At 43.3% G+C, this 27,423-nt stretch overlaps 1 protein-coding gene across 42 annotated transcripts in view; it reads right to left on the reverse strand.

The window, feature by feature from the left end:
* The window catches only part of LOC115596334 (ankyrin-3-like), a 141,179-nt gene that overhangs the window by 22,321 nt on the left and 91,435 nt on the right, over positions 1-27,423 (reverse strand). For 16 of the 42 annotated variants that reach the window (XR_003986882.1, XM_030441285.1, XM_030441317.1 and 13 more), the window contains 23 exons: positions 26,757-26,954; positions 26,537-26,635; positions 25,586-25,684; positions 25,342-25,440; positions 25,117-25,212; positions 22,842-22,914; positions 22,570-22,626; positions 16,213-16,336; positions 14,149-14,160; positions 11,137-11,239; positions 9,759-9,809; positions 9,023-9,132; positions 8,157-8,189; positions 6,989-7,213; positions 6,638-6,792; positions 5,363-5,574; positions 4,903-5,110; positions 4,443-4,539; positions 3,206-3,434; positions 2,970-3,095; positions 2,355-2,477; positions 1,782-1,808; positions 130-211 (listed from right to left, as the gene is read on the reverse strand). Coding sequence is in view for 41 of the 42 variants with exons in the window: in XM_030441285.1 (XP_030297145.1) it covers positions 130-211; positions 1,782-1,808; positions 2,355-2,477; positions 2,970-3,095; positions 3,206-3,434; positions 4,443-4,539; positions 4,903-5,110; positions 5,363-5,574; positions 6,638-6,792; positions 6,989-7,213; positions 8,157-8,189; positions 9,023-9,132; positions 9,759-9,809; positions 11,137-11,239; positions 14,149-14,160; positions 16,213-16,336; positions 22,570-22,626; positions 22,842-22,914; positions 25,117-25,212; positions 25,342-25,440; positions 25,586-25,684; positions 26,537-26,635; positions 26,757-26,954 (2,638 nt within the window). In the remaining variant the exon portion in view is untranslated. Of the gene's footprint in view, positions 1-129; positions 212-1,781; positions 1,809-2,354; positions 2,478-2,969; positions 3,096-3,205; positions 3,435-4,442; positions 4,540-4,902; positions 5,111-5,362; positions 5,575-6,637; positions 6,793-6,988; positions 7,214-8,156; positions 8,190-9,022; positions 9,133-9,758; positions 9,810-11,136; positions 11,240-14,148; positions 14,161-16,212; positions 16,337-16,929; positions 17,271-19,193; positions 19,905-22,569; positions 22,627-22,841; positions 22,915-25,116; positions 25,213-25,341; positions 25,441-25,585; positions 25,685-26,536; positions 26,636-26,756; positions 26,955-27,423 lie in introns of those variants that run through there. The other 26 variants (XM_030441305.1, XM_030441297.1, XM_030441304.1 and 23 more) reach the window with 19 other exon arrangements.

The following is a 27,423-nucleotide window of genomic DNA, read 5'->3' on the forward strand; positions in this document are numbered from 1 at the left end:
TCTCTTTCTATGCTAAAGGTATATGAAAAATATGTACACTTTATAAAGGGACCTTTTTAAACTGATTAAAATCACATAAATATTTGAAATCAGTTGAAAACTTCATGTAAGTAAAAATGTCAAACTCACTCGCTGCTGGGTCGGTCAAATAGCTGTAGCGCTTACGCAAAGCTAAGGAGGCAAAGGTATGACGTCGCTCTGGCTTTTCAGTCTGAAACAAACAAAAAAGAACAAAAGACGCTTCAACATAAAAATATGATAAAATTCTACTCTATTCTATCAGGATTAGGTGTGAATAATAACGTTAACTTGTTAACTTTGATACTGCTTTGAAACAGCCCTGTTTTTAGTGAATCAGTACATGCTGTTAGTACTGGTACAAGAAGGCACTGCAGGTGCACTGTAGTGTCTACTGTGGGGAGTAATGGACTGTTTTTCCTGCGTCTCTTCACCCAATGCTGTTCTCAATGTCATTGGATTGAAATCACTACAGGAAGCGATTTGACTCTTTGGCCTAATCCATTAAGATGTAAGCACGAACAAAATCCAACTTCCAGTCAGGTTCGGTATGTTTAACGAATGTCCTTTTATCATGAAGATGACTTCCTCAGATCATCATCAAATGTGGTGACACATGGTACACCTTTTTCAACAGAAGTAACTGTGTCAGTTTTAATATTAGGACAGTTCATATTGAGCCCAGTATAGAGGAATTAAATTCATATTGGACAACTCTGCTTAACAAGATTTACAGTATATGCCATCATTCAGTGCCAATGCAGTTAACAGTGTGCCCTTTTTGTAACGAAGTGAAAAGTAAAGGATTGGAGGTTGCAGTGATGAATGTTGGTCTATCTATCGTGCCAGTTAGAGATGTTTCCTTCCCTGATACCGATACCTGAACTTGCATATCTTCTGATACAGAGTAGTGATCGGATGGTAAACTGATGATGGCTGGGCTCAGGTTTAACCGTTTGTAAAACATGACAACAATTTTACTTCCGGTGCTCGGCAGAACTTGTGTAAGTAACAAATTCTCATAAAAACTGAAGCACTTTTGGGGGCTAGGAATAAGATGGACATGTTGGCACTGAACGTTCAGCAATCAGTGAACAAAACTCTAGCTCCTGAATTGTCCAATATCAACATTCAGTCTGGCGAGTGGGTCGATATGTTAATGTAGAAGAAACATAACATACATGGTCACTAGGTATAATGTAAATACACAAACATAAAAACAGCCTCATCTCCCTCTGATTAAACTTTGTTGTGGCATGCAGCTGAAAGTTAGTATTCTTCTGTAAAACACAAGCCAAGGACAAGGGTGAGGAAGGGGAACCCCAAATACAACAAAACAATGACTAAGTAGACAAATGATAAGAGTTAGGGTTTCATCTTCAGCTGACAAAAGATACCGTAATCCTGTGTGAGACTTCCTATGAGTTAATAGTAAGGATGGAGACATGGTGACACCCTGTTGAACATGTATGGAAAGGAAGATAGAGATGAAAAACAAGCTGAGGCGTGGCACAGCAACTGGCTCCACTGGACTTGGGATGAAGACAACAATAAATAAATCCTTGCTGATTAAAACAGCTGCAATTTCCACTCATGCACTACAACGGGGGTCAGAGCTGTGTCAAAGAAAAAAAACGTGCAGCATCCGTCACACCAAGGTACTGTACAGAGACAAAATATTTACTACAGCATCTGCAGTAAAGCCAACAGAAAGGACGACAAAGAAGAAGCAGTTCCATGTGATGATGAAGAATCTGTTTTACCTCATCATCAGGATCAGACTCCATATCCTGTGGTATTCCAAGATGCATTGCAGGAGAGGAGAGAGATGACACAATGGAGAGCAGGGGCGTTATAGTGAGCGGGGATGTGGAAACAAAATTCAGGGGATGAAAATGGAGCAGCAAAAACAACAAAAGGCATCAGAAAAAATCTTCGGGATTAATAAAAAAAGAAATAAACAGCAAAACAACAAAAGCAAAAGCAAAGTAATTTCAGTTTCTTGTGATCAATCAACACCACAACAAACAAATGAGAAGTGTCGATTTCCTTTTTCTTTTTTTTCTGCATATGACGTATGTACCCACAGTGAGCCAGGCAATAGAACAAAGCACGGTGTGCATGTGTGGCTGCATGTGTACGTTGTGGGGTCTTACGACTGGCACAGGCTTTAACACTAATAAAAGACACAAGCAGCAGGCAGTCGTTTTCTGGACCAAATGAACTTCAATGGCTGCTCTCGATGTCAGGACACTCTCCTGTATTTCGGTTTCATTTACATGTGGATGATATGACGTGGCCTAACAGGATGAACTGTTCAAACATGGTGATCCTACCTTCTTGTGGGTTGGCAGTGTGATATTCAAATTGCATATGGCAGTCTGTGGAAGGCCTTTGGTGGTTTTAGGCTCTCTCAGGAAGGAGAGGCGGCCACACGGCTCCTGGCCCATATCTCTGACCTGCAACAGACGGCGAAAACACGGCATCACGAGGTGATCGTAACACAGTACGGCAAGAACAAACCTGCAAAGTTAAATAAAAGATTCTATTCCTTACTACAGGAGTACACTCTCTTTTATTTCTTCTACCTCAATCTACTTGTTTTTTACCTGTATATTTTTATTCCATAGGAAAGATGTTTTTAATGCCAATAAAGCCCCTTTGAATTGAACGACGGATGTATTTAATTTGTGAGTCAACATGCATGATTAAAAGACTAAACTGAATTACAGTGTGTAGCTCTGGCCTGTGTGACTCATGACATTTTCAATTACCTCGGCTATGGACAAAAGTATATTGTTATTGTTATGAATGTCAGATAATTACGAGGATTATCATATCTGACATTGTTTTCATAAGCAGGGCACATTTACAAAAGCAACTAGAGTGACGACGACAGACAGCGAATGCTTGCAGAGAGAGGAGGGCGATGTGAGAAACACATTTTATACCTTCACGTTGAAAGGAAGTCTGTTTTCCTTGAAGGAGTAGAAGTTAAAAACCAACTGCTGCCCACTTTTGGTGAGAGGGGATAGGTTGCCATAGCAGTCCACATGGATAGGCTTGCCTTCGAGAACCTTAAGAAGTCCAAATAAAACACAAGCGGTTTATTTGATTGTCATTTTCTTCTTTATACGACACTCTTACTGCAGTGCAGCAGTGAGTCCACAAGGACACGCAGCCCCACCTCGATGTCTTTGCTCCGGGCCACTTCCTCAAAGTTCTCCTGCTGCTCGAGGGTCTTGTCCACCTTGTCGTCCGTCATGCAGAAGCAGCGCAGCCGAGCCTCGACGGCGTCGTTACTCTTGGCGAACACCACAAACTTGGCCAGGTACGGCACGCAGATCAGCTCCCGGTATAACTGAGACGCTAGACTCACCGTCTCAGGAATCTGGTGACAGTCTGCGAGCCAGAACCTGCGGAGGAGAAATCAGAGAAAAGAGGGGAAGGGGAAAAGGACAAGTCAGCCAACTCAACAATTGCCTAAATTTAAAGATGGCTGACATGATAACAGCTTAAATCTGCATTGCACATTTGAGCTGTGTTTGTATAACACATTTAATAGTACAAGTCAAACCTAGTAAAATATTCTAGGTTGTTTCTCTGTGGGTGAGCACATGACAGCGGTGTAGTAATCTAATTACAGAGCGGCAAAGGGTGCTCAGTTAATGTCAGGCTGCACACTCGCCACATGATTCCAATCCCCTGTTGAAAAGAGAATTCATGACTTTGCGTACTGTAACCAAGAAGTTCAGTTGCTCAGGTCACCATAGGAGGCAGCTATTAACAATGTACGGTTGATGTGACTTTGTTCCACTGAGGTAAATGTGTTTTAAATAAAGTATTACATTCAAGGCCACAGAAAAAAATTCTGTTTAATCAGAGAAGGTTAGTGGAAGAAAAACTACTATCAAGTCCTTTAATTAATTAAATGAACAGTTTAAAGTCAGCCAATGACCTGCAAAGCCAGACAAGAGGGGAACTCCCCTGATGTGTTTAGTGAAAGAGTAAACACTGGGATAGATGAAGATGTTGAGGTAAGAAAAACAAGCTGTGATTGATTTTAGGATTCACTGCTAACTACTAATTGACTCATGGTTCTTCACTGTCACCATTTTGACACCTGCTGGCTGAGATTTTAAATTTCTTGGATACATTTGTTGTACCTTCCACCCTAACGTCACTATTGATCAATCCGTCATCTATTTTCTCGTTTAATCATTGGTCCTTGAAAATGTCAGACAGTTTTTAAATTTTTTTTTTTTTAAGTTCATTAAAAGTTTGGAGTTTTTGCTAAAAAAATGTAAAAAAAATGTACATTATTCATATTCTTTGGATCACAATGAAAACATTCTTCTTTTCTTTGTGTTTCTTATCGTCAACTGTGCTCTATTGTGTGCACAGTGCGTGTTTGTGACCCTCACCTGGCCGACACATTTGTGGTGAAGGAGACACAATCAGTTACAAAGGACAGCGGTGTGGTCCCGGTGATGTCCTCCCACTGGGCAGGAGATGTCCCTCCTGTAAGAAAACAAGATGAGCTCACTGCCTTCCCAGCCAAGCTTTGTTCTAGCCCTCATAATCCTCATCCTTTTATCTTCTCAGTTCTTCATCTTCTCTCTATCGACCTGTAGCTTTTGACATCAAAGCTGGCCGGATGTGCCCGAGGCTATTTAATTAATGATGTCTCTGAGTTATCAACTCTGTTTCATGTCTAATAAATGAAGTAAGAACTATGTGTGAGGTCACATAAAAAAACAAAACAAATAAAAACTGTAAATAACAAATACATAACTTGAAACTCAAAGCAAGTCCTACAGAAGCAATTTTGACAGAGGTATTGCAGCAGCGTCATCATGCTCTAGTTATCTGCAGTCTACTCGCCTGTGATGCTGCAGAGAAGACGCAGGCAGGGGGCAGAGTCGCCCCGGTGGCCGCTGGGATGGCCTTCTGCCGATCTCGGTGGAACGGGGATCGTCATGGTGATCGGCTTGTGAAACTTCCTCCTCCTGGGCTCCACAGTGACGATGGGGCTGAAGGTGGCTCTGTTCCCAAGGACCGCTCTCACCATGTCATCTGGCACAGGCTGGGCCTAAACACAAACACAGGAAGACGGAGAAAGAGACCCAATGTTTGTTTGTTGATTACATTTTGAGAAATGTCCAGTCAAACTTTTGCTGAACTTTTTTGATGAAATTAAAGGGTCCACGCATGTGAGGCGGAATCTAATCTTCCACTAAAAATAGGTCAGGTATAAATAAATAATAAGTCAGTGAACAGCCTTTTCAAGAAAAAGAGCCAAGTCATGAAATAGATTCAGCTGATCCAAGGAGTCCTGCCATACCTGCAAGCCAACACGGATCCTCTTGGTGAGCGCCCCCTGTGGGAACGAGGCCTGGACCATGGGCACAGTGCTGCTGGACAGCATGCCTCCGTCGGGACCCATGTGGTTGGACTCCTGCTTGATCCGTGACACCACAGCAAAGTACTGCGGGAAATCTCTGGTGACGATGCGACAAATGCGCTTCTTCTCCAACTCGGCAGGACTGTCCAGCTCTGTGACAGAAAATATTTCTCTCGTAAATATGAGTGAAAGCAGCAAAATGCGAATTTCATAATGTTGCTTTACAGGGAGATGTGACAGTGAATAGGGATCTTAGGGATCGTTTCTTAAATTCTAATGATTGAATATGTATATTAGATGTTCTCCACACTTCCAGAACAGAAATCCAAACATGGGATGAAGCAAGTTTCAAAATGTGTATTTGATTTTGCTGATATACAAGTGTCAGAGTTTTTTAAAGAGGGTATTTGGGATATCTGGTAAAAACAGCTATTTTTACATAAACAGGCTGTATGAACAAAACCCTCTGTAAAAACCATCAGAATATAAAATGGAACAACACTAGAAAGTTTGATGTATATTAGTGCAACTATGCTGTATATGTTTTTTGACAAAAAGGTTGAATAGGGCAGAAGCCTGAGCTAACAGTATCACCATGAAACCTCCCCAGTTGACAGTTATTTATAAAAGTTAACATCTTACATTTAATGTACCAGATATTTGGTAAGTTACCAGTTGTCTGGTATTTTATTTGATATTTTCTGATGCTTTAAATATGCAATTGAATATGCACTCATTTGCATAAGGTTCTACAACATAAAACTGAACTAAAACAAAAACCTAAATGTGAATTTTGGACATAGTTTGTCCATAAGCCTGTAACAAAACATGTCATGTAAGCTAAATATATCCCAAAATCTCTAAATTGACCAGTGCATGGAAAATGTCGTTTTAACCTGTTCAGGCAACATTCATTGTTTGTTGTTTCTAAAAACAAATTCTGACATTACAAAAGCATTTAAATATTAGGTTATACTGAGGTGTGACATTTCAGTCAAAGAGGAAAAAGGGGGACAATAAATAGGCTAAACAGACTGAATAAAACTGAAAACATCCTTCTGGAGTTGATTTTCTAGGTCACCATCTGACATATTGCCCCGAGTGATGTAGTGCAGGTTTTACGATGTGGTACGGTTCACCTTCACCCATCCTCCTCTTGCATTGCGGACAACAAAGCCATCATTGTTGAACCTCCCTGAATGACCTTTTCCTTACCTTCATCCATTCCAGTCAGCAGATCAGTGAGGTCTTCTGGTCTGGCGTCAGCCTGATGCTCCTTCCACGTGTCACCGTTGTCACTCCTCAACACAATCAGCTCCCTTTCTTTCCCCCGCATGGAACCAAAATGAGGGATCTCCACAATGACGGGACTGAAAGAGAAATTACAGCCTGAGGAAATGTAAACCATAAACATCAGGGCAGCTGAGAAGCTCTCTCTGGTTTTATGATACTTTCTGGTTAATAAGCTGCAATTAACTATTATACGAGTCACGATATTTCAGCAAATGTCTCATTTGATGCCGACAACTGAAAAACATCAACACAGGAAAGTCCCAAGCGTCCTACCCGAGGAACTGAGCCCCAGCCGGTCCGACCTCCACCAGCCGGCTGACCAGCCCCTCTCCCTCCACCATGGGTGGGGGGTAGGCCAGCTTGTGCCTTTTGGCCAGACGGCAGGTGATGCGTGTGGGCGCCGTGCACTTCCTGGGAGGGATGATGATGCGCATGCCATTGTGGCGGCTGCCTCTCATGGAACCACCGCGGGCGTCTACCATGAAGCTCACCAAGAACCTGCGAGATTTAACAGGAGCAATGTCAGAGGAGGAAACACAACATAAAGAGAGAGAAAGATGGACAGAAGCCATACGACGGACACACGTGAGGAGGACGATTCCCATGCTGTGATCACCGTACACCCAAACAAAGTAAGGAAAAGAGAGAAAATAATAAAAATAGAATAAGAAGAACAGGAGACAGCACAGTTGAAAGAAGAAAAAAAAGATGCTCCGAGTCCTGAAAGCAGGCACTTCTCACCTTCATCTGCCTCGATTTAGAACATTAAACACTGCCTGAAACTAAACAGGGTGCTAATGATGCTGCAGAAAGTTTAGTTTCCAGTCATGAGGCTGAAGGTGAGACTGTTGCCATGGTTTCAGTTCCTCTAAAGCAGCATTCAGTGATCAAATATTAAACACCTGCACAGATGTTTCACCAGGATAGGGTTAATGGGATTTATATGTGATGTGTCCCGTTCTTCGAATTATGAGCACACTTTGGCATCCCATTAATATAATTATTGACACAAGGAGAGAGTGAGGGTGGAGGAGGGTGTAGGCACAGGAAGACTCTGTTTATGCACTTTTTATGAGCAGCCCCGATGCCTAAAGCCAAATGAGGCTAAGTCTCCTTTTTCTGTACTGTGTGTTGCAAATAGCAGAATGCCTGTAAGGTTGTGAGGAAGGTTTAATGTGCACTGTGAGGAAGGGAGAAGGAGAGAGAGAAAAAGGGGGAGATGACACATCAATGAAAGGCTTCCAAACACGTTGACTACACACACACTTCTAATATCTAGGCAGTGCAAATGAAACACCAGACCACACGGGTGAGATGAGGAGGAGAGGAAGGCTAAGAAGAAGAAGAGTGGCGCAATGAGAGTAGGGGGGAGACTAAGAGATGGAGGAGTGAGGGACATCACTGCGGCATCATGGGTGAAGGCAGCGAACTCAGTCATCACCTGGAGTCATACTGAGGGAGCGGGGAGGACAAGCTGCAAAATAAACACATGGAGGCAATGCAGGAGGCAAACCCCCAGAACCTAGTTTTAGTATCACAGTTTTCACAAACACTGTTGGGATCTGCAATAACTACTGAGATGAAAGATTCAAAACTACAGGGGCTGGAAAATCAAGGGAGAAAGAGAGAACACAAGACGCTGAGGACAACATGACAACGGACGAAATATAAAAATAGACACACGAAGGCTTAAAAATGAGTCAAAAATAGGAAAAAAAAAAAGGGAACCAGAACTGCACATGACAGATTCCTGTATATCACTTCTGAGCAGGACACCAAAGAAAGGATCCGTCAACTTCTGTGCGGAGACAGCACTGTTACTATTTCATCACGCCATATATTCAAATTATGTGAACGACATGAGGGCACAATCTTATCAGTCTAGCCAAATGACACATGAGCCATGAGTCGGCACTTTGTTTTCCGTGAGGATGTCGGTGAGCATGGTGGGGGGGGGGTGACTTTTGGGGCCTTGTTTCTAGACTTATGGTATGACATGAGAGCTTTAGCGGGCGATGTGCTGTTGCTGTAATGTCGTGTGTGCAGCAGCAGCACTGCAGAAATCCCACAGCCCTGCACCTCGTCTGCATCAGCGCTGCAGGGTTTGCTGAATATTGACTCTTACGGGGGGAGAACAAAAGGACAATACAACAGTTGTGTGCAGTAAGCATTTAAAATGTGTGATTCCTGCAGTAGTTATCTGAATGTGTGAGCAGTTTGTGTGTCTGTATGCACGCACTGAGCTAGTCTATGTAGCGTCTGTTTCTGTAGAACATAGATCAGAGGAGACAGTGCAGCTGCTCTTACCCAGAGTGAATGGGGCTGGACACAGTGTTGTGGCTGTGGTCCATGGTGTCCGGGGTCCAGCTGTAGCGCCGCATACACTCCGAGCTGTAGTCTCTGGTCACGGCCAGGTGCTGCAAGAAGAGGATCGGAAAGACACAAGTGAAAAGAGAGAAAAAGGAGATTTAAGTGGGAGACTGATGAATGTCAACGAGGGATGAGAAGAACAAGAAAACAAGTCGATGGAGGAGATGAAAAAGACCGACAGCAGATAATTTATCAAGCAAAAATGTATCAGAGAAAAGAAAACAGAAGGATAGTGAATACAAGAAAAGAGTGAGCTAATTATCAATCATTTCACAGACAGTGACACATGTCCTCGACTCATGCATGGTATGGAGCGACGAGGTGATGACATTTGACTCATAATTTAGCTAAATTTGTCACTATTATCTGCAGTCTCGCCACAATCAGGACAAGAACGCACAACAAATAGCGCCGTAAATGCGCTAATACAACTTGCCGGTGGCAGTACACTGAAATGTGCAACGATGAAAAAAGTGGAAATGACATAAAGTAGCATGGGAACGACCCATTCACTGAACACAGCAGTAATGAATGAGATGATGAGAGTGGCACAGACCCAAAACAAACAAATACACAACGACCACAACTCAATGAGAAATGGGAGCCGAACCGCTGTGACTGAAAAAAATAACAAAACTGACGAATGAGCGGGACATCCACGAACACTTTATACCTTGTTGAGGGGGTCAACCAAGTAGGAAATGTCTTTACAGACACTCTGAAGCTTATGGGGGAGAAAAGAGACAGTTCAGAAGTCACACTGAGGGAACTGCGCGGTCCAGACAAGGGAAATTATGGTGCTTTGTTTCACTAATGATTCAATTTCCACGAAAGGAAAACATGATCTGGAGCCAGTCCTACGACTGAGGCTTCTAAATTTATAAAATCCCACTATAGATTGTAGCCGATGTAACTGAAACTTCACATATGATATGTTACAAATTATAGTACGATGGAATCAAAAGCCAAAGAGAGAAAAACTATTTGGCTTCATGTATATATTCAGTTTGTTATCATATGGAGCTTTTTGAAAGTCCAAAACATTTCTGTGTTTAGTTTAAAAGTAGAGTTGAAGCAAGTGAATATTTTGGCGATTTAAAGTTTAGAGATGCAATGATTACAGCTTTTGATGGTGGGATTAGTGTCCCAAGAAAAAAAACCCTTTGAAACAAGCACTTTATCAGGTTTTATCCACCATAACACCATCCAAGAAGGCACTTCTGCTGCCCATTTATTTATTTTACAACACTACGGATTAATAAAAAAAAAAAGCCCATGATCATTTCTATGAAGAGGTTTTATTATATTTTGTCCTCACAACATTTCTTTGTTGACTGTCTATAGAAACGGAAGTAAATTGAAGATGAAAGCAGTATATTGAGAGCATCTCTTGTGCAGGTTTTATGCCCTTAAAGGGATTAGATGCTGTTTTGGTGCAATGCTCCCTTTGCTGCTTTGTTGCAGTTGATTTACATTCCACTAAAAGCCCAACGCTTAACTCGCTGCTACTTCCATAACAATATAATCTACCATAACGTCTCCTGTTTTGAGGGAGAGAACAGAAAAACTCAGTGTAGCTGAGCCTTTACGGTGACATTTTAAGCTTCAGCTGATGTTGTCGCCAAACTTGAGGTTATATTACACACACGTTTTATACTGTAAGCGGTTACAGTTCTGTTTTTTTGTTTCTGACGACCAAAACAAGACATGAAAAGAGCTCTGCAGAGCTTTTATTCCATGAGGAAGCAGAAGGGAGACCTCGAAAAAAAAAGCCCTTAAGTTTGAATAAACTCTTCGTCAAGGTGCCATACACTCACCCTCAGCACTTTGGCAAAAAGCAAGCATGGCATCAGCACCACTTCTGTTATGACCTTTGTGTGAAACAAGTAAAGCTACCTTGTTCCCTACTTTGATTCTACCCAGCCTGTGCTTTCACCAGGCTGTTGACAGAAAGACGGCAAAATATACCAGGGAAAGTAAAGTGATCAGAGTCTGAGAGAAAGAGAAAGAGATCAAGGAATAGAAAACAAGGAGAAGAAACAAGATCTTACCGTGTCCTTCGTGGGTGCCAGAATCTCCTCGATCATCATACTGTCTCGTGCGAAGGAGCTCCGGTTGAGCGTGTTGGACCTATCCGAACTGAAGGAGCGGAGGCTACATGTTACCACGCAACCCAGCGCCGCGGGCAACAACAAGTGACGGGCAGGGGCACACGACATAAAACAAAAAGCAAGGAATCCATTACTACATGCAACCTCCAGGGAACCACGTTTTATTTTTTACTGGACAGAGAGAGTCCAAAAGTGGAAAATAGAGAGAAGCGGAAAGAGCCTGCAGTTGAACAGGGATCAGATACTGCAGGAAGTTATTCAGAGATGGAAATGAGAGTGAGGTCAGTTTGTTTGCATCGAGAGATAGAGGCAGAGAGGACGAGACTGAAACACTACTTCCATATGAAGGCGTGGTTGGTGTGCATCACTGGTGTGACTATGTGTGTCTAAAATGATGAAATGTGACAGACTATCGGACCGTGTTTGACAGTAACAGAAATAAGATTAACTCAAAAAGTGTTTCAAGCTGTTAAATCCGACTCGAGCTCAAAGACCGACACCGCTTTATTCTAAGATTAGCAGCTGACCCAGACCTGTTTCAGAGCGGCGCAACACAAAAGGGAAGCTGGTCTTTTCTATCTGTCTTGCTGCAGTCTGCTTTATGGCGGTGTGACGTGTGCCTATTTTTGCAGCCACTCAGACTCGATGCAGCGCTGTAGATTCCTTTAAGCATTTTCTTTTTTTCCCCCCCCCTTGTGCTGTTATTGCCGCGGCGATGTGATCAGCGGAGAGGAGCCAAAACGCTCTTGTGCTTAAAAATAAACGTGTATGATGATGTCTGTGCACCGTGAAAAAAGATACAACCCCGGCGACAAAAGCAGACAACTCTGTGCCTCGTTTTGTCCCGAATGTTTTACTGTATGTGAGTGCAGAGGGGTGGGAGGGGGGAGAACGGGGGGGGGGGGGGGGGGGGGGGGGAGAGAGAAAATGCAGAGCTCAGCGTGTTTGAGTGGGCACACTATTCAGCACAGAGAGAAGCCCTTTATTCAGCACAGCCTGCCTACCACACCATCGAAGTTACCAAGCAACTCTGAGCGGGCCTGAATGGACTCGCTGGCATGGCAGCACCGAGCTACGGCCTCCCTCCCTCCACCCCACCCTCCAACCCCCCTCTGCTCTCAGCCGGACTCTGTTTGTTCTTCGCAGCTTGCTCCTCTTTCTCATTCTGTCCGTCCTCCTCTCCACCCAGAACATCTTTGCTCCGTTTCCTTTATGTATTTTCTGCGTGTCACCGCGCTCACCAGCAGTCTCCTCCATAAGGCCCGTCTCCACTATCTCCAATTTCGGAGTCGTGCTGCTGCGACTCTTCTGTGCCGCCCTTTAATTCACTCAGTCGGAGCCCCCTTTTCTTACTTTTTCTCTACCTTACTCCTTTCCCCCCCACATACTTCTCTGTCACTTTCCTTCCTCTTTCCACACAACTCTATTCATTGTGTTGTTCAATCAATCAAGTCTGCCTTGCTGTGGACTACACTTCCCACGACAGGGTGTCTACACGTATCAAGACTGACTTCTGGACAAACATCTCTTTTTTTATTCTAGCATAGCAGGTAAGTATAAAAGGTATGAGGTGGATATATATTTAGTGCTGTGCAGAGAAAGGTTTTTTGCAGGGATATCACTATTTTAGTGAATAGTTAATCTACAGCTATTAAGACTATCTATTAACTTTTACGGCTTAATAATTATATAGCAGAATTTCATGATATTTTAAAGGAGACCTATCATGTTTTTGTTTATGTAAAAGGACAAAAAGATCAAAGTCAGGACCATCAGATGCTCTTCTCTCTGACAGAGAACACTGCTCCTCAAAGGCCTCATCAGTAGTCCCGCCGTTAATTCAGTAACTTTTTGACATCACACTACGTCACCAAGTCACACATTTGTATATCTTATGCCTAATGGCTAGTTCGGCACGTGAGATTTCATTTAGCACAGCTGCTCTATTGTTGTTAGCGGTGCTGGCTCAGGCATGTTTGGGCTGACCAATCAGAAGAGACTGGGTATTCGGGAGAGAGGGCCTTGAAAAGACAGGAGCTAAAACAAAGAGCGTTTCAGACAACAGATTAGAATGTAAATCTATTCTAGTTGTAACCCGAAATTAAAATGATGAACCTGAAAATGTGCATCATATGTCTCCTTTAAGATTGTTTTTGAGGACCTGCAGAACCCTGCATTGTCCAAATGACGTGTTCTTCTCTGTCACGCGTCCTCATGTATACAACGGTCCTGTGTTTTTAAGGAGGCATCTGTGTGGACTCAAGCGGACAGTTGTTTGAGTCATTGTGTGTCTATGTGAGCGCTGTGTATGTGCGGCAGAGTGTCCCTTGATGTATGTGGGGGGATTTCTAAATTCCAGAGTTAAGTTTCCATCTCTGCAAACCATGACTCAACATCCAGAATCATCCAGATAAATGCCGGGATATATCCAATTAATAACATCTAAATAGGGGGGGGATAAAAGGGATGGATCGGGTGTAAACGGATGTGTTTGATCCCTGGAAGTTACACTCAGTGGCACTTAAAAAAAATAAAATAGATAAAAAGCCACATCAAAAAGTTAAGGGATTAGACCACACAACTCAAACTGAAGGAACGTCCGCAAATAAAAACACAGGTGTGGCTTTGATTTTCTCATTTCCAGCGAGACCGCCTCTTTTCCCACACTTAGAAAAATAAATACATTTTCATTTTGCAGATGATTTTCTTAGAAGGATGAATGGTGATCAGCTAAAATGGATGTCGGACCACAACAGCAACAAAGCACAGACCACAAACAGAGTAACAGCAACACTGGATGACGCCAACGCACGATGGATGACTCATGGTTTGGATTAGCGGTTTAATGGGTGTAAGGGGGTTAAACAGCAGTTCATGGGGACACAAGGGAGGGACGCCATTCACAGCTAATGTTGCCTACTACCACTACTACAACTACTACTCTTTTCTTACCTGATTCTAGGGCTAGAATGAGAGACAGGGTGCAGGAAAACAAGGAAAAAGAACAAAATAGAAGAAGTGAAAAGCAAAGCATTTTGAAGACATTCAAGCATGATGTGGCTTTTTCTTTTTTTCCCCCCCGTTGTATGACATTGATGCTGTGCTTTTGCATGGTTGTGCGCTGCCTGCGACGACAAGGCGCAAGTGGTTCTAGGTTTTTTCTTTTCTTTTGCGAGTGTGTGTGTGCGCAGCCGAGTCAAAAAGCAAACCATGCAATGTCGATGTCATAAACAGAAAGGTAAGGAAAAGGAAAGAACTCGCTCAGCATCATACGATCACTGATCGATAAAACACAGTATTTCAGAGCATAACGCTCACATTTCCTGCAAAGAGGCTTCTCGAGGCCGTTCTACTTCATATGCAAGAACAGAAACACAGCAGTATAAAAGGATGACTTCAGTATTTGTAACTCTATTTTTAAGCAGATGATTATCTTAATATTTATTTGCAAAAGCAGCTGTGGTGCTCTTCTTGTTCTTGGCAGACTATTTAACTGTTCACAGAAAAATAAACAAGGAAATATCTGAACATTCAAAACCCTCAGATGTGGTCACCAAACATTTTCATATAATTTTAGTATTTCAAACTCCACTCTTGGCACGGGACGATATGAAAATTTAACATCACAATTACCTTGTCCAACATATCTGCGATTCACAACATCATACCGGTAATCACCAGAGTATTCTAAAAAGTACTCTAAAACATAAGGAATCACTTTGACCCTTACATTTGTGTTAAGAAACAAATGTTTTTAGGACACACATCTTCAGCAAGGAATCTTCAATAATAATAAACCACAAGGTCCAACTGCATGAACCAGAATAACTAAATGGTGTTATGCTTTAATCAGATTGTACTTTGTTTTTGTGGGATACAATGTGCCAGCCGAGCCTTCAGCCACAGTGACAGGCTGTGACAATCAAAATAAATCAGGAAACCAACGTAGGACTGTACGTCAGCGAGCCGGACAGCTTCTTCAAGTCCTTCTTGTGACGATATTCACAATTATCTCCTTACATGACTATCCAAACAATGTAAATACACCACGATCCACTTATTGAGACAGTTTTCTTTCGCAATCTGTGACATTTTTCATCGCCCCATCCTTACTTTGTAGCAGACACTGATATTAATATTTTGTAGAACTTGTTTTGGTCTGGGCATAAAGATAAACTGCACTTAATGAGCGAATAACTGAAACGTGGTCATCAACCTCTCGTCTTTTATCACCGTTTCAATATTTCAAACTGCTCAACAACATTTCCCATAATCCAATCTGTCAAACTCTTTCCACCATCAGCCCATGAGGCTCACCGAACAAACTTGTTGACATGGAATCTCTCCATCTAATTCGCCGTTTCCCATGTTTGCCGTGGCCCGCTGATGTAAGCAGCTTCCTGTCACAGCTAGTGTCGCTGTGTTTATCAGTCCAACCATCGCGGCGCATCTGCCATCTGTTAGCGCGGCTACAGTACACTTCAGAGCTGCACGGCACTGATGTGTTTTCACTGGAGCCTGCCAGTTTTCCGCTACACACTTCTCCTTTCTTTTGTCCACTATGTGGGGACTGTGATCGGGCCTGTGATGTGCAGCTGCTCACTGAGAAAGATACCAGAGTTTTAAAGATGCAGCCTCTGTCGCTGGCGTCATTCTACGGGGGCATCTGTAATCTTCGCCCAGGTTTGAATGAGGCCACCACGCAAAACGCTGAATCATTATGCCAGGTTGAATCATTGAGATGGCAACTTTCCAGCTTCTTTCTCTGGTGATTTCCATTTTTCTCTTTGAGTGTGTTTGTGTGTGTGTGTGGGAGGGGGCCGTACATGAGATAATCTGATTTTGCATTCTAGAAAAAAAGCTGCGTTTCATGTCAGATCTCTGTGAACACCACCATTAATAGCAAGATAACAACATAACCTGGCCACACAGTGTGCAGGCAAACAGCTGACAGCACTGCACCACAGTGCATCAGTGGTCATCATGGTAGAAAAAATTTAAATGACAGGTGCCTACCTGGCTGAGCGAGCCCCTATGCTGAAGCCCATGTACCCCTCCTGAGGGAGAGAGTCGTCCCCCAGCTCCTTGAGGTCCTGAGGCCGCAGGTATTTGTCCGTGTCCCCGGTCATTGCATCCTCACCTGGTGGAAGGAGGGGGAGTGAAATCATAAAAATCCTCCTGTTAACTTCCCGGATTACAAAAAGAAAGAGAAAGAGAGATGCGATGCGACACCACAGCAGGAAAAATCAAGCCCTCGCTGCTGACATCAGTCTCACTTATTTGATTATGGCTCTTACAGGAGGCCTTGGATGCATCTACCAGACCCAACATACCTCACCAGCGACTGCATAGCCCCCCTGCAACTTTTTCCTCTTTTTTGTCTATTCATCTGACTTGATGGCACATCATCATCATCATCAACAACAACAACAACAACATGAAGCTGCAGCACCGATGACTCCTGGCTGTTTTCTAGAGGTTATAGGACAGAGATCATCTTTAAGAGACAGACAGATGCCATCACAGGCAGCAGCAGCAGCATCAGCAGCAGCACAAGCCACTTTGCGGTATATCTGGAGCTCTCCTGTAAAACCAAACGCAGCTCCTTTCACAACAACTCAACAGACGGAGCGCAGCGGAGGTTGTTCAGCAGCCACCAAAAGCCTCAGTCAGCGGCAATAAAGCAGAGAATGAGCAGGGAAAAAAAGTGAGAGGAACCGCACCGCACCGCACCTCGATCGGCGGACCGGTGGACGATGACACGCCGGTCAACGAAGCCGGCGGAGCGGCTACCGTGTTTCCCCTTCTCCCTCATGTCCGGGCTCTGTCCTGCCTGCAACACTCTGCTCCTTCACCGCAGCCCCTCCCCCTACCTTCGATACTGCCGCACTCCGATCACACACCAGCACCAAGTGTCAAGTCGGCCCCGGCGTTAAAGGGGGGCGTTTCCGGTGTCAGATTTCAAAATAAAACCCCGCCGGCGAGAGGGTTTACAGTCAGTCGACAGCCAAATGACAATGTGACGATGTGAAAACAGGCAACACGCTTAAGTCTGCTATTCAACATTCATAAAACCACGTGAGCAAAAAAATATTCACTTTAAAGGAGCACTGTGTAGTTTTGGAAAATATTCAAACTCTACAATATTACATGACGAGCAGTGTTTGGGCAAGTTGTTATAAAGTAATCCGATATTTTGTTACTTTTTTCATAGAAGCAATCCGTTACCAAAAAAAAAAGACTGTGACATTAAGATATGGACTTAGTTGCGGAGACAGTCTGCTCAGTAGCATGAAGCCAAAATGGTCCTGATCAGTGTATATCGTTTCCAATTATCAGCTGTCTGTCTCCTTGTTTACTGCTAATAAGTTTCAGAATCAACCCTGAAGAAACCATACTGATCAACCCGTAATAATACTTTTGGTCGCTGTTGTCCAGTTGCCTCCTTATGTTTATGGTTTTGCTCACTATCTTTTGTCATATCACATAATGGTTCAATTAAATGAGATTTAATTACTGAAAAAACTATGAAAAAACCATGAAAATGCCAGGATCTTCCACTTTGTGGGGTTGTGATGCTCAAAAAAATGTATCTACTGTTTTACAGGCCTTTCTTTCACAATGTTATGGGAAAAGATCTTTCAGGGCTGCAGCGCATCACATGACGAAGAAAACTGGCTCCTAAGCCTGCCGCTCTTCTTGGGGACTTGGTTACTTTCCTTTTGTGCTACAAAAATAGTAACTGAATAAACAAGCTGTTTTCAGAGTAAAATAAGGTCCACAGAATGCTGTTTGAAGCTAGAAAGGTGGCAGGGTCCTAAACACAGGAGTTTAGTTTGTTTAGGCAGCTTTCTCTTCTGATTAAAACTTCTGCCCCAAGACTACATAGTGCACCTTTAAACTTTAAGTATAGTGTGCTTCCATTGGGTTATTATGATTGACATTGTGCAGTCTTACTGCACAAATGATCGACTTGTGTCGCAGCAGGAATGTAGGCCTACAGAGAGAAACACTGGACATTAATCCAGGCTGGAAATATTATTTTAATGATCAATATATTCATCACTCAAATCTGAAGAGAATGCTGTGAACATTTTGAATACATCAGGCCAAGTTAAGACAGCGATGACAAATGCAGTACATTTCTACTTATGAGTGAATATTGTGGCATCAGTTGCCACACAACCACTCATATAGTGTGTTTTTTTTCCCAGTAACAGTGGTGGATGTCACAGCAGAGTGTCGAGTCTGGAGCTTTCCACGCTTTGTTCTAAAACAATGACACAGAACGACACACAATGCGTTACCACTTTTGCCAACAACTTCCAAAACATGAGTTATCCAGGCAAGAAGCAAGAAACATAACACATAACATTACAAATTTAAGATTCAAGGCAGACTGCAGAGCTGTATTTTATATATAAATATATATTTCCCGGGGCATGTATGGTGCTTTTAATCTGATGGAAGAACCGACTACCTCACTTCCTGTGTTTTTCTAGCTGTGTCTGTCTGACTTGACAAAACTGAAAAACAATCGGCTCCCCACTGCTGTGATAATGTAACCATCACCGTCCCATTCAAGCTCGGATGACACACACACACACGCATACGCGCGCGCGCGCGCGCACACACACACACACACACACACACACACACACACACACACACACACACACACTCACTCTCACACACACACGGGTCCTTCTAATTCATATTAAGAGCCTGAAGCATGTTTTGGGTTGCAAAGTTACCGTATCAAACACTCTCTCCCTTAAAATAAAATAAAATAAAATAAAATGAAATGAAATGAAATAAATATAAGTCCACAGAAACCAAGAGTCTAGGTGGGCTCCTCTCCATCTCTTCCATCCACAGGTAGAAAACTAAAAACACTTAAAAAAAGAAACACCATGACACCACTTTACTTTTTACATAACAGCCACCTAACCTCCACACACACCACAGAAACCCTCTCCGGTGCCCTCACGACTTACCTTTGTCCGACGCAGCCATATTGATCACAACTCGTGTTTTATTCCCTGAGTTTTTCTTTCTTTTCTTTTGTTTTTATTCTACAGCTCCACAAAACGCTCCAAGGCTGGAAAGTAAATCCGATGCGAGGTGAAGACTATCAAGTGGTCCATTCAGAGCCTCTGGTGCTGATGGAAAACGCTGCCCTCTCCTCTCAACCCCCGCGCACTCTGCTCCACTCAAACTTGCGCGTTTTTTCCAGCTGGTGCGCACATCTCCACACGGACAAAGTGACGCTCAAACTTTTGCGTCCTGTTGCTGCAAAACGGCACTTAACGCTGCAGAAAGAGCACTACAAGTCGAAGCCACCGGGGGTTAATTCTCCTGCAAGCGGCTCAAAACGGCTCATCTCATTGGATTTAAGAGAGAGAGAGAGAGAAAGAAAGTCTCGGTGCGTCTCTGGATCAACAAGCATCCAACAAACAACCCGAGTGGAGTCAACAGGGGCCGCGGTGGAAGTGTTTACCGCTCCGTGGAGAGAGAGAGAGAGCGAGGGAGAGAAAGAGAGAGAGGGAGAGGGCACAGTCAGCTGACAGGCCGTCTGAGAGGAGAGGTGAGGAGAGGAGACAGTCACGGAGTGCAGAAGAAAACCTCTCACTGGACCGAACACTCCTCCTGCCTTCCTCTTCCTCGGTGGTGGAAGTCACCGAGGAAAATCTCTGGCCGCATGTCAAACTGGGAGTGGGGCGAAACGATAATGATGAAATAACCGCTCTTCACTTTGCCACAAAAAAAAAAAAAAAAGAAAAAAAGAAAATCTTGAGCAACCTTCGTGCCTACATGTTGCACAAAATGAGTCAAACTTGCACAAGAATCGGCGAATTTAGGACAACTATGCAAGAAGTGATAGAGACATTCAGTCTCAGCTGCAGGAGCAGCACCCTCCTCTGCAGCTGGGGTGTTGAAAGCGTTGTGAATGTAAAGATATTACTATGGTGTAACATAACTTTAGTGACAGTCTTAAAGGTGCATTACGCAACTTTCTTGTTTATAAAGAGAGACAGAAATCTTGATAGAAGGGACAGAGAGCCGAAATCATGCCTCTTCTGGGTTTTTAAAAACATAATTTTTCTCCCAAAATCTTTTTGCATTCTGATGTTTTTTGTTGTCTTTTTGCTTATTATCCTGTGCGGCCTGTCCTCTTCCAGGTCACCATGGTGGAGTGGAGGCCGTGGGACTCGGACACCACTTGGCGATGCTTTTGCCTGCTCAGTCGTCCCCCTGGATCCACACAATTTACATATATTTTATATAATTTTTCATATATCGAGGGTCTAAGAGCAGACGAACGTTCACTGTACAGATTGTGAAGCCCACAATGTGATTGTGATTTTGGCTACATCAATAAAATGTATTTGATAACTTTGGCTCTGACAACGAGTCACCAATAACTAAAGTTTCCATAGACATTAAGTGGATAAAAAATGCAATATTCGACTGAAGCGGAAGTAGACAGTGGCGTGTAATGTAAATCCTCAAGTAAAGTACCTCAATATTGTGCTTATGTACAGTATTTATGTTCATCATTCCATCACTGGGATTATGGAGATACTCTGACGACAGAGCACAACAAGGATTAAGTCGTTCTCTTAAAATGGAACAATTAGTGGCTATCGTAGTCCTTAGGGAGCCGAATCGCACAAGCAGGCCACACACACACACACACACACACACACACATACACACACACACACACACACACACACACACACACACACACACACACACAGCAGCGGGAGACCACGAGTGACCTGTCACACTAACTCCAACCTACATCTTAATAGGATTGCCTTCCCTCATATAGGATTATAGAGCGATGTGAAAACTCTTTACTTCCTCCTTTTCACACTCACACACACACACACACACACACACACACACACACACCTACAACTTATTGATGCCTGGCCGGTGGGTGAACGTCAAGACCACGGTGCTCAACTACAATGCTGATGAATTATGCACACAGTATAAACAGTTTATGTGGCGTATACAAGGCCATGGATACTCTGCTTTGGTAGTGATAACACACTGGATCAGAGATATGAGGGGGATCTTCGGTTTAAGCTCACCTATAATCGCCTGATATTAGTGTGTATGTAACTTGTTGAGTCTGGCTGTATCACCTGACACACAAACTCCTCCCCTGACTGTCCCCTAAGCAACAACCCGTGAACAAGCTCATCAATTTTGCAGGCCTGTTGGCTCTGTGGCTCCGAAACAAAAGGACGGCAGGCTGAAGTGGGCAGCCTGAAACAATGTGACTTCTACCATAAACTTGGCAGAGCTGGTTTGGCTCTGCAGAGCTACAGCAGCCACTCTGCTGCTCACATTACTGTAATTTACTGCCGTTTACATGCAGTCAAACAAGATGATTTCATTGAATGTATGCAGGTCTCTTCACAGTGACTCACACCGGTCTTGTTTCTATTCTCTCGCCGCGTTGAAGTTAGGATGACACATCACAAGATGAGGATTATCACGCAGTACGAGGCTTACGATGTGTGAGTGGTTAAAAATAACAAATGTGTTTTCAAGTCGAAGTGAAAATAGCATCAGCGGTGTCAGTTGGTGAACAGAAACAGGACACTCAGACCTGTTTCAAGGCTGAAACAGTTCAATAATTTAATGGTCGCTGATGGAAAACCGAGACTTTATTCTTTGTCTGATGACAGCAGGCAAATAATTACAGTAAATAAAACAAAAAACCACACAGAAATAGAATATCTTCTCCGTCTGACCCTATAATTGGCTCTTGGGATGAGAATAACTGTGTTCTGGTGATGTCGAAATTATAGGGAAAAGCGTTTTTCTGACTCGGAAAGTCAGAGGAAATTTTGCTACACAAGTTCCCGAGCTGACGTCATATGATGCTGAAACATGGTGGACGAAAGTAAAAATCATGTTGATGGTAAGACAGTTTTACCAAAGAAGTGTGTTGTATCGTTTCCTTTGTCACTCAAATACTGGAAACAGCTGTCAACGTGTTGTTAAACACAAAACACGATAAAATGCAAGACAGCTTCTTTTTGGCGTCAATGTTGCTCCCACATTCAGACATGACCCACATGCTGTCTGGTTTCTTCCATTTCAGTGTGGCCTTTAAACCTGCCCGTGGTGCCTATATGAGTGGAAAGCGTGTGTGTGTGTGTGTGTGTGTGTGTGTTCTGGCTGTTGATCAGTAGCAAAGCACAAGTAGTAGTATAGCGAAGCCTTGACTGTTAGCTCTTCAACAAAGCAGGTGAGTTCTTTTGCGTCATGTGAAAGAAAAACAGACAAATAAACAAACAAACAAACAAACAAACAACAGAGCGCTGGAAGCAAACATGTGACAAATACCTTCATCACCATCTGAAAAAGACTCCTCATCTAGAATCTCTGGCACATTGGCCCGGACTGTGTGATTTGGACACACACACACACAGTGGAACATGCACATGTTAATGAAAATGACATCACACAAAGTCACAAGAGTACGGAAATCATGCAGTGCATTTGTATTACTTTTATCTTATTAAAATCAAGTCACAACAACAGTTTCACTATGAATGAATTGAATTGTGTCTGAAAGTAATGTGAATGAAGAGAAAATGTGATCTTTCTTTACATACCCTCATCGTCCGACATGTCGAGGTACTCGTTCATGGTCTCCGGGACGTTGATTTTGTGTTTTTCTGATGCGCTCTGTAAATGTGAGAAGACGACGGACAGCTGAACGATACAGTCATGCCAACCAAAATTGTGATGATGTATTTATATTCTGGGCAAATTCCATATTTTCAATTTCAAAGATGAGATTTAACGAAAAAGGATTTTTTTTAACCCTTCCAAATCCCATCAGCATTCGTACTGTGCCTCTATTTAACAATATATGAAAAAAATCCTGTGAAACAAAATATGATGTGTGCTTACGCAGGCTGGAAACAGCCACTTTAAACCAATAATATCCAATCAGTCTTCTGTTTTTATCAGACAGAGAGCTACGATTTGTTACTCAGCTAGCACTGTTTGTCCTTGTGTCATTGGGTGTCGCCACCTCGCTTACACTCTGTTTCACTCTGAAACACGTCGCGATGAAGCAGGCTATAGATCAGTTCAAAATGAAAAATATGAGCAGGGCTTTAAAAGTATTCTATAATCCTTTCATAATATATCAACTGATCATTTGAGCTCGCTGTCGACACACAACTATCAGATGACATATGCAGAGTGCTGCCTGTTGACATCCTTAACCCTAAAAGTAATCTTGATTTATAAGGGTGCTATCTTAAAGCCATGAGAAAATCAGGGAGTTCATCGACCATTTAGAAAAAAAATCAAAAACTGCAGTCAATGATTACTCAAGTGTGACCTTCACATATATTTCCTAACAGGGACATTAACATGATTCTTAGCCGTGGCCTCTGTCAGTGTAAGAAGCAAAGCTACTCTATGTCTGAAGGCCACACATATCTGACCAGCCTGCAGATGCAGCTTCACTAGAGACATAAAACGACAGCAGAGGCCTCCGCACGGTGAATAATAGATCAGTCACACAAAGGTGTTGAGAGAGGAACGACCTTGATCTTTAAGTTATTTCATTCAGGACTAAAACACTTTGCTGCTGATTGTGCAGGATCCTCAGTGTCCTCTCTGTCCGTCTCTTCACTCTCCGTCCCTCTCATCCATTCATCATCCCACCTCCTCTATGTTTTTCCCGCTCCCTTCTCCTTCCCCCCTTTTTTCCCTCCCGGGACACGTGCGTGTATGGGATCGCTGTTAGCGGCCTGGGCTATTTGAGGAGAAACCTTAAGCTCCGATCTAAGCCCTTTCTCTGTCTCCTAATCAGGATAACTTCACACATGTGACACAGCGGGACTCGCTGACTTAGTCGCTGGCTGATTTAAAGGATTCACACACTGACTCCACTCACAGCACGGCGCTGGTGATTGGCCAGGTTTCAGACATCCATAGTCAATACTGGTCTTGCAGCTCCTGATTTCAAATGTTTTTTGGAAGGCAACTCCTAAATCTTATATGTCAGAGAATCCTTGAGAGCACCACTAATGAATCATGAACTGTGTTGGGAAATTGTGAAAATTCCCAACACAGGAGTGACAAAACCTTTTAAAAAATACATAAATATCAACGCCTGCCTGGGAAGTAGGAATGTAATTTAACTGCTTTAATAATTCTTAACTGAGTACATAATACAACATATATGAGATTGGTTTATGTCCTGAAGCATGCAGAACTATTAGTGTAATCATTCAAACTGAGAATACTGAATTCTTACTTTTCAAATGTTTTAATTTCTCATATTGTCTGGGTACAAAAAAAAGATGATTAATAGCTTTTCAGTAATGCAGCATGAAGCGTGGTGATTTCCTCATTTTCAGGTTAATTTATAATACTGCCCCTGCTCTCGTATTCAACCTGTTGCCAAGCTAAAGAAAATATTCATGAGACTCAAAGGGGTTCTACGTAACAATTTGTGGCCATTCGCGTGTATTAATCACTTTTGTATTGGCCATATGTGAGTGGACTGTAACGTGACGTGACAAATTAGACCTTCTCCGTCTCTCTCTGTTTCCTGGACAAGCATGTGTATGATTTGTTTAAGTTGTTAAATGCTGGTGGACTGTGGATTTCTTTGGGAAGGACTCTGGTCGGACAGTGACGGTCCAAAGGATGAGACTTAATGCACGTTCTCGAGTGCCTCGTCTAAGTGCCTCTCTCCGCTCCCCTAACAGAGAGCAACAGCTAATGTTAGTTTAGAAATTGAGTCCGCTAACATAAACTATCGACTGACTTCCAGCACAGCACAGACGTTCCACAGAGCCCCTTTCAATCAGTCTGGAAATTATTGGTAATGTGACAAAGCTTGTGTGCGTTCAAGTGTCTCACCATGGTGGTGAGGTTTTCATCCGTCATGGGCCGCAGAGTGTCCACCACAGAGATGTACCCAAGGCGACAGGCGATGGATAGGGCAGTGTTCCCGTTCTGACCGGTGACAGACCAGCAGGAAGTTATTCACAGAAAAGCACAAAGAGCATTCAGTTTAATTAACTGAGCTTCATCTCTGTTTGTATGTGTGTGTGTGTGTGGTTGCCAGTGTGTTTGTGCACTGACCACGGTGAGCTCGTTGGCCGAGGCCCCGTGCTGAAGCAGCAGGTTGATGATGTGGGTGTGGCCCTGCTGAGCTGCCTGGTGTAGAGGAGTGTACCCGTTCTAGACGGTGACGCGCAAACAGTCAGGGAAAGAGAGGAAATACGACAATATATTGTTATGAGTAAAGTGGAAAAAGGGCTCAAAAACAGCAGCACAAGACGGTGCATGTGAGTGTGCGTAGGGGAGTGAGCTTGTGTTTTTCTACCTTGGTTTTGCCATTGACTCTGGCGTGGTTCTGCAGCAGGAAGTTCGCCATCTTCGCGTTGCCATAGTGGCAGGCCACGTGCAGCGGCGTGTAACCCATCTGCGTGAAGGAGAGTAGAGGAGGAGGAGACACAGACATGGAGGGGTGAGGAAAGGAGGAGAGGAGGAAAACACAGTCACGTACACCGACTGGAGGCCTCAGCGCGTTACATCACAGTCTCTGAGAACTTAGAAATGATTGTGAAACCAAAATTTGACTTGCCTCCGCTTCCTAACACGCTATCTCTAATTCTCAATACAACTTCAAAACAGCATCATATTTCACGGCCACGCTGAATCATGAGCGCAGTGCTCAGTGAAAACGGAGGAGATCAGTGAGTGAATAACCTATTCCCTGTAAACAACTGTCCTGTCAGCACAAATACACAAACACATACACACACACACACACACACACACACACACACACTCACACACACACACGATAACCTTGTGTTAGTTCAACCTTCAGCTACGTGAGCAAACTGTTACGAGGCCCGTATGTGCGTAACTGGATGTAATTTACAGAGTGTGACCGAATATTAGAGCATGTACGTGCTCGTCAATTGTGGCAGTGTGTGGCGCATCTATAAAGACATGAACACCTTCCACTCAGGTATCAATCCTTTATTCATGTAGCACCTGAGATGATTCTGGACGAATGTGTGTGACTTTGTGCCCACGTGTGTGTGTGTGTGTGTGTGTGTGTGAGTATTTTCCGATGCCATCAGTGCTCTCAAACTATTCAGCAAAATCCAGTTTAAATGGAGAAAATCAAAAAAGCATGTGCAGCAAAGTCAAATGTTACATGTGAATAAAAGCTGACGCATCAAACCTGCTAAAGGAGATTTAAAGATCTTTATCTGTGTGTGTGTATTTACAGTGTGTGTGTGTGTGTCTGAGAAAGCTTTACCTTTGTTGCTGGGTTGACATCAGCCCCATGGTTGAGAAGGACTTCTGCAACATTGACCTTGTCTTCCTGAGCTGCTAGGTGGAGTGGTGTAAGTCCGCTCTGTATATAAGGAAAGGACACACACAAACATGCGTCAACACACAAATACATTCGCTGTGGAAGGAGACCAGAACCAGCCAAGGAAATCGGTATGAAAAGACTAATTTGTTTTCTTCCACACCTTATTGCACACGTTGACGTTCGCGTTCTTGGCCAGCAGCAGTGACACCAGGTCCACGCTGCCCTCCTGCGCTGCCAGGTGAATGGGGCCGATGCCTTGCCGTGTCACCGCGTTGGTGTCGGCGCCGTACTCCAGCAGTGTGGTCCCAATGTCCATTTGGTTCTTTTTGGCAGCGATGTGGAGCGGCGTGTAGCCATTCTGCAGCAAGCGGAAGAGATGCAGTGGTTAGGAGGAGGCGGTGAGCTCTTCGTCTTCCTCCAGCTCCTCTGGATCTTTATTGGTGGTCCAACATATTATCTATAATATGATATCTTGTATCTTTATTTGGCATCTTCATTACATCTACATCATAGTCTAACAGGGTTGTCAGGTGACGACTACTGTGCCACTACACTTGCACCACACTGTTGTTTACATTTGATATAATAACAATATTTTCTGCACTGGAAGGAACCGATCCTGATTCAAGAGTATAGGTTTCCATACGTTTTAGTTGTCCAACAATAGCTAGTTCCACATTGCAACTACAGAAGTAATATTTGGTAACAAAGTGCCAGCATCATTAGAGAGAAGTCATGATGCAGAGATTTGACCAAATGTAACCTTTTTTCTTGTGTCTTGACAAATAATCCACTTAGTCATAACAACAAATATACAGTTATGTAAC

This window comes from Sparus aurata, chromosome 15 (assembly GCF_900880675.1).
Source record: "Sparus aurata chromosome 15, fSpaAur1.1, whole genome shotgun sequence".
NCBI lineage: Eukaryota > Metazoa > Chordata > Actinopteri > Spariformes > Sparidae > Sparus > Sparus aurata.